Source organism: Mauremys mutica, unplaced genomic scaffold (genome assembly GCF_020497125.1).
Source record: "Mauremys mutica isolate MM-2020 ecotype Southern unplaced genomic scaffold, ASM2049712v1 Super-Scaffold_100475, whole genome shotgun sequence".
Taxonomy (NCBI): Eukaryota; Metazoa; Chordata; order Testudines; family Geoemydidae; genus Mauremys; species Mauremys mutica.
Window position 1 is genome coordinate 214,946 of NW_025423349.1, and position 7,004 is coordinate 221,949.

Below are 7,004 nucleotides of genomic sequence, written 5' to 3' on the forward strand. Positions count from 1 at the left end.
AGATGCTGTGGGAAACACACTGCGTCTTAACGGGACTTGGAGAGATGTTCTGTTGGAGGACTAAAGTGAGAGCTTTCGTCACAACCGGTCACACTTTCCGATGGCCATTTTGGGGACCCCAAGTGCTGGGGGAATTCACCCCGATTCGGTCCTTAGCGCCGGCCAAGATGGCCACTGTCCTTGAGGGTCATGACGGCTGTTGCGACTCCTCGCCTGAAAGAACCAGGCGTTATAAAGCTATGGCGGACAGGGAACAAGAGAGGGTCCTTGGGAAATGCGGAGAGGCGTGCACGCGCCCCAGGATGTGTGGGGAGACAGACCTGGAATGCCACGAGGTCTGGAAAGGTTGTCCGCTTGGAATGCCACCGCCGGGTCCCCAGCTGCGTAGGAAGGGGGGGAAATATATAGGCAGCGGTTGTGCCAGCGTCTAGACACCTTGCTGCAGTGCTGCTCTGTAGGCTCTGCTCTTCTCCGTGGGTCCTTCTCTATGAGCGCTGCACCTCTCTATAGGCTCTTCCCCATGGGTCCTTCTCTTCTCTATGGGTCCTTCTGTATGGGCTCTTCTCTTGTCTATAGGTCCTTCTCTATGTGCTCTTCACCACTCTATAGGCTCTTCACCTGTCTATAGGCTCTTTTCTCTATGGGTCCTTCTGTATGGGCTCTTCTCTTGTCTATAGGTCCTTCTCTATGTGCTCTTCACCACTCTATAGGCTCTTCACCTGTCTATAGGCTCTTTTCTCTATGGGTCCTTCTGTATGGGCTCTTCTCTTGTCTATAGGTCCTTCTCTATGTGCTCTTCACCACTCCATAGGCTCTTCACCTCTCTATAGGCTCTTTTATTCTCTATGGGTCCTTCTCTGTGGGCTCTTCACCTTTATATAGGCTCCTCTCTTCTCTATAGGTTCTTCTCTCTATAGGTTCTTCTCTATAGGCTCTTCTCTTCTCTATAGGCTCTTTTCTCTATAGGTCCTTCTCTATGGGCTCATCTCCTCTCCACAGATCCTTCTCTATGGGTCCTTCACCTCTCCATAGGCTCTTCTCTTTTCTATATGCTCTTCACCACTGCATAGGCTCTTTTCTTCTCTATGGGTCCTTCTCTATGGGCTATTCACCTTTCTATAGGCTCGTCTCTATAGGTCCTTCTCTATAGGTTCTTCACCTCTCTATGGGCTCTTCTCTATAGGCTCCTCTCCTCTGCACAGGTTCTTCCCTATAGGCTCTTCTCCTCTGTATGGGTTCTTCTACCGTGCCCCTCCCCCCTTAGACGTATACATTCTAAGGTCACAATCTATGGTCACGTAGGGGCCACGGGATTTCCCTGGGGTTCCCGCCTGGTTGATCGCGGGAGCAGCCGAGCTCCTTCCCGCAGGCCATGAAGCGGACGCGCGATTGTCCGCTCCTGGAGAAAGAGGGGCGTGGCCTCACAGGGGCTTGTTTTGGTAGGGTTTTATTTAATAAATACATGGGTAGATTTCTAGATTCCAAGGCCAGGACAGATGATTGTGATCTCCCCGGCCAGGCCTCCTGGAAGGAGGGTCGAATGGTTAGAAGGGGGTGGGGGGATGGAAGCCAGGACACCTGGGTTCTCTCCCTGGCTCTGGGAGGGGAGTGGGGGCTGGTGGGTTAGAGCAGGGGGGCGGGAGCCAGGACTCCTGGGTTCTCTCCCCATCTCTGGGAGGGGAGTGGGGGCTGGTGGGTTAGAGCAGGGGGGGCTGGGAGCCAGGACTCCTGGGTTCTATCCCTGGCTCCCCCAGGAGCTCCTATAATCAGGAGCCACCGACCCAGAGTCATAAAGCATGGTCCTCGTTCTGCAGCTTTGAAGGCGGCCCCAGGCCCTGGGTCAGAGCGCCGTGAACATAAGGACGGTCTCATGACCATGACCAGGGCGCTACCCGGACCCCCTGTGACCGAGAGAGCCAAGCCCACTGCGGGATGATTTGGACACTGTGTGTCATACTCCCTCTACTGCAACTTCCCCATGGGCGAGTCCCCTACTGTCCAACGGATATTAGTTGAGTCTGCCCCCAACTCCCACCCCGCCATTCCTGGAGGAGACTGATTTACACACAGACAAATATTTGTTCCCCGTGGTTTTATTCCAGGCACTAGAGGCTGGGGCTTGCTGGGAGACGGGACCCCAGTGGATCTAGAGACCCCCTGCAGCTGGGGGGCTGGGCCCTCCCACCATCCTCATTCCCAGAGCCTTGTCTGACCCCGAAACCAACCCCCACCCCAGAAATCGATCAGCAGAAAGGCATTTTACAGGAGCATCCATGAAGATTTACAGCAGAGGAGTGGGAGCCAGGACTCCTGGGTTCTCTCCCCGGCTCTGGGAGGGGAGTAGGGGCTGGTGGGTCAGAGCAGGGGGGCCTGGGATCCCGGACTCCTGGGTTCTCTCCCCGGCGCTGGGAGGGGAGCGGGGGCTGGTGGCCACGTCACTGTCCCAGCTGCCCCCGCGCTAGCTGCTTCAGGGCATCTCCTTCGACGTGGAAGAAGTGCCAGCCCTCCGCGGCCGTGAGGTCCACCGCCCCGTGGCCCCGGTAGAAGTCGATGGCCGCTCGATTCCAGTCCAGCACCACGAACTTCATCTGGGAGCATCTGTTGTCCACGCCGATCTGAGAAGGATCAACAGGGGGGGCTGGGAGCCAGGACTCCTGGGTTCTCTCCCCGGCGCTGGGAGGGGAGTGGGGGCTGGTGGGTTAGAGCAGGGGGGGTTGGGAGCCAGGACTCCTGGGTTCTCTCCCTGGCTCTGGGAGGGGAGTGGGGGCTGGTGGTTAGAGCAGGGGGGGCTGGGAGCCAGGACTCCTGGGTTCTCTCCCCAGCTCTGGGAGGGGAGTGGGGGCTGGTGGGTTAGAGCAGGGGGGGCTGGGAGCCAGGACTCCTGGGTTCTCTCCCCGGCTCGGGGAGGGGAGTGAGGGCTGGTGGGTTAGAGCAGGGGGGGCTGGGAGCCAGGACTCCTGGGTTCTCTCCCTGGCTCGGGGAGGGGAGTGAGGGCTGGTGGGTTAGAGCAGGGGGGGCTGGGAGCCAGGACTCCTGGGTTCTCTCCCCGGCTCGGGGAGGGGAGTGAGGGCTGGTGGTTAGAGCAAGAGAGGCTGGGAGCCAGGCCAGTGCCTCAGTTTCCCCCATGGTATAAGCGGGAACAATGATACCCCTAGGGGGCTGCCTTGCAATCTGAGACCAAGGAAAGGAAGGGACCAGAAAGGGACCAACATCCTGTTACCTCTGCAATTTTACTCATAAGCTTCTTGCCAATCCCTTTACCTGCGTGGGGAGAGAAATGAGCAAGTTAACAGCAGGGTCTAGTGGTTAGAGCAGGGGGGGCTGGGGGCCAGGACTCCTGGGTTCTCTCCCCAGCTCTGGGAGGGGAGTGGGGGCTGGGAGCCAGGACTCCTGGGTTCTCTCCCCGGCTCTGGGAGGGGAGTGGGGGCTAGTGGGTTAGAGCAGGGGGGGCTGGGAGCCAGGACTCCTGGGTTCTCTCCCCAGCTCTGGGAGGGGAGTGGGGGCTGGTGGCTCAGAGCAGGGGGGGCTGGGAGCCAGGACTCCTGGGTTCTCTCCCCGGCTCTGGGAGGGGAGTGGGGGCTAGTGGGTTAGAGCAGGGGGATGCCTTACAGGCATCGCAGGGGCTGTCTCTGGGGGGGACCCCAAAACGACCCCGTTCTCCCCCCGGTCCCTACCTCTGAACTCAGGCATGACGTACAAGTCTTCCATGTAGACGTTCCTGCCTTTCCAGGTACTGTAGGTGAAGAAATAGAGGCCGTACCCCACGACGGTGTGTCCTGGGGCGGGGAACAAAATCCAACAGCTGCCCCCACCTTAGACCCCCCCCCAACTTCCTTGCACTCTCCCAGCCCCCCCGAACCCTCCCCCAGCCTCCGAGAAATCCCTTCTCCACCCGGCCCCCAATTCCCCACCTCCGTGCCCCCCAAATTCCCTTCCCTGATCTCAGCCCCCCATTCTCCATCCCCAAAGCTCCCCAGGCACCCCCAAGTCTATCCCCTGCTGTGGGGGCTGGTGGGTCAGAGCAGGGGGGGGCTGGGAGCCAGGACTCCTGGGTTCTCTGCCCGGCTCTGGGAGGGGAGTGGGGGCTGGTGGGTGAGAGCAGCGGGGGCTGGGAGCCAGGACTCCTGGGTTCTCTTCCTGGCTCTGGGAGGGCAGTGGGGGCTGGTGGGTTAGAGCAGGGGGGGCTGGGAGCCAGGACTCCTGGGTTCTCTTGCTGGCTGTAAATGTAACAGGGAAAACTGAGGTTGCGGGGGGCTGGGTTCCCCCAATCTGCCACGGAGCTGGGCTGGGCTGGGCTGGCTTCGGCCTCTTGGGGTCCCGCAGATGATGACTGTGATGGGATTCTGGACCCCACGGGTGTCTGGGGGGGTACCCCCCCGGGGCATTGGGGGGGGGGCATTACCGTCTCGACTCCGGTGCTCGGGCGGGACCTCCACCACCAGGCATCTGTAGAAAGGGTCGTCGGCGAAACCGTCTTCCCGGAGCACTGGGGGAGGATATTGGGGGGAAATGGGGGGGAAGGGGAGGAGAGAGAACCCCGTTGTCACTCGCAGGCAGGACCCCCCCACCTCCCTGAACCCCCCCCCTCCCAAACTGGGGCACCATCAAAGGCCACTCGCTCTCCCCTCCTCCTGCTCCCGAAGAGGGGGTGCCTGCCCAGGTCCCCGGGGGGGAGGGCTCACCTCGGTCGCTGATTTCTACCTGGTCCGGGAGCTTCTCAAACTCTGCCAGCTCCTGGGGGGGCAGAAAGGGAACCCCCTGGATCAGCCCCCCCCAAATCTCCCCCCAAGTCCCCTCTCCATCCAGCCCCCCAAACCCTCCCTCCAGCCTCCGAGAAATCCCTTCTCCACCCAGCCCCCCGTTTCTCCCCAGCCCCCCCAAATTCCTTTCCCTCTGCCCAGCCCCACATTCTGCACATGGAAAGCTCCCCCCCCCCACATGCTCCCCCTTCTATCCCCAGCTCCGGGAGGGGAGTGGGGGCTGGTGGTTAGAGCAGGGTGGGCCGGGAGCCAGGACTCCTGGGTTCTCTCCCCGGCTCTGGGAGGGGAGTGGGGGATGGTGGGTCAGAGCACGGGGGGCTGGGAGCCAGGACTCCTGGGTTCTCTCCCCAGCTCTGGGAGGGGAGTGGGGGCTGGTGGGTTAGAGCAGGGGGGGCTGGGAGCCAGGACTCCTGGGTTCTCTCCCCGGCTCTGGGAGGGGAGTGGGGGCTGGTGGTTAGAGCAGGGTGGGCTGGGAGCCAGGACTCCTGGGTTCTCTCCCCGGCTCTGGGAGGGGAGTGGGGGCTGGTGGGTTAGAGCAGGAGGGGCTGGGAGCCAGGACTCCTGGGTTCCCCCCTTACCTTTATCATCCGCATGACGTCCGCGCAGTCTTCAGCCCTGCAGGGCCGGAGCACACACTCCATTCCCCCTCCCGCGCCGATCGCCTGGGTTCAAAGTCACGGCGGGAGGGAGCAGCCCCCCGCCCCTCCCCGCGGCTCAGTGAGGGGGAGCGGCCGACTGGAGAGAATTTATTGTATTTCCCAGCATGCACTTGGCTCTGCCCCACACCCTATGCCCCGTCCTACTTTCCATGGGGCACAATCCCCCCCGTGAAAGAGGCCCTACCTCCCGCTTTCAACACCGAAATAGCTAATGGAACCCAGGAGTCCTGGCTCCCAGCCCCCCGCCGCTCTAACCACCAGCCCCCACTCTCCTCCAAGAGCCGGGGAGGGAACCCAGGAGTCCTGGCTCCCAGCCCCCCCTGCTCTAACCCACCAGCCCCCACTCCCCTCCCAGAGCCAGGGAGAGAACCCAGGAGTCCTGGCTCCCAGCCCCCCCCTGCTCTAACCACCAGCCCCCACTCTCCTCCCAGAGCCAGGGAGGGAACCCAGGAGTCCTGGCTTCCAGCCCCCCCTGCTCTAACCCACCAGCCCCCACTCCCCTCCCAGAGCCAGGGAGAGAACCCAGGAGTCCTGGCTCCCAGCCCCCCCTGCTCTAACCCACCAGCCCCCACTCTCCTCCCAGAGCCTGGGAGAGAACCCAGGAGTCCTGGCTCCCAGCCCCCCCTGCTCTAACCACCAGCCCCCACTCCCCTCCCAGAGCCGGGGAGAGAACCCAGGAGTCCTGGACCCCAGCCCCCCCTGCTCTGACCCACCAGCCCCCACTCCCCTCCCAGTGCCGGGGAGAGAACCCAGGAGTCCTGGCTCCCAGCCCCCCCTGCTCTAAGCACCAGCCCCCACTCCCCTCCCAGAGCCGGGGAGAGAACCCAAGAGTCATGGCTCCCAGCCCCCCCTGCTCTGACCCACCAGCCCCCACTCCCCTCCCAGAGCCGGGGAAAGGACCCAGGAGTCCTGGCTCCCAGCCCCCCCGCTCTAACCATCAGGCCCCACTCCCCTCCCAGAGCCGGGCAGGGAACCAGAGCCGTAACTAGCTATTTTTTGCGCCCTCCATATAATTTCATAGTCGTTACTTTGTAAAACGACGTCCATAAGAAGAAGAATTGTTTACAGAAAGTTTCTGCATTTGGCTCACAGGATCCCTTTGCACCGGGGGGTCTTCGGGAAAAAAAAATATTGTTTGAAGCACCCACAATCAGAGCGTTTGTTTCTGTTCCCGGTTCAATCATGAGCTTTTGTGTTCACACTAAGGACGCCTGTTCGCTAAGAAAACACCAGGAAATTCTGGCTTCCCCCCCACCCCAGCCCTGGGCTCTCACCTTCCCCCCCTACCAATGCCCCCCTGGCGCCCGAGCCCTGGGCTCCCCCCCCCACCAGTGCTGACTCCGCCCGCTCCCCCCTCGCTGGGTCGGGGTAAGCGGCAGCGCTCCTGGCCGCGCCTCAGCCCAGGGTCGGCTCCCGCCTGCAGCACCGGCGCGGACCCGGGAGGGCAGAGCCGGGGGACCGGCCCGGCAGGGGGCTCCATGTGCCCGTGGGGAGGCCCCCGCCCGGAGCCTGCCCGGCCGTGCCACAAGGTGCGGGCGCCGCTCCCCCCGCGGCACGAACCGCAGCGGCCCCAGGGCGCCCCCCG

General features: G+C 62.4%; 1 protein-coding gene across 2 annotated transcripts; it reads right to left on the reverse strand.

Moving 5' to 3' along the window:
- Positions 1–2,077: 2,077 nt before the first annotated feature.
- Positions 2,078–5,623, reverse strand: SAT2 (spermidine/spermine N1-acetyltransferase family member 2). Of its 2 annotated transcripts, XM_045001411.1 has the most exons (7): positions 5,490–5,623; positions 5,339–5,451; positions 4,683–4,734; positions 4,403–4,486; positions 3,675–3,776; positions 3,221–3,261; positions 2,078–2,615 (listed from the first exon to the last, which is right to left on the reverse strand). In XM_045001411.1, exons 2-7 carry the CDS (start codon positions 5,399–5,401, stop codon positions 2,436–2,438), a joined length of 522 nt encoding a protein of 173 aa, XP_044857346.1. In that variant the 5' UTR covers positions 5,402–5,451; positions 5,490–5,623; the 3' UTR covers positions 2,078–2,435. The 2 variants fall into 2 exon arrangements, with proteins under 2 accessions (XP_044857346.1, XP_044857345.1); XM_045001410.1 differs by having other exon boundaries at positions 5,339–5,599.
- Positions 5,624–7,004: the final 1,381 nt, after the last annotated feature.

Coding starts and splice junctions, on each gene's coding strand:
- SAT2 (XM_045001411.1), bottom strand. CDS start 5,401: ATGGAGTGTGTGCTCCGGCCCTGCAGGGCTGAAGACTGCGCGGACGTC. Junction 4,735..5,338: donor ACGTCATGCGGATGATAAAG/GTAAGGGGGGAA, acceptor CTGCCCCCCCAG/GAGCTGGCAGAGTTTGAGAA. Junction 2,616..3,220: donor TTATGAGTAAAATTGCAGAG/GTAACAGGATGT, acceptor GATCCTTCTCAG/ATCGGCGTGGACAACAGATG.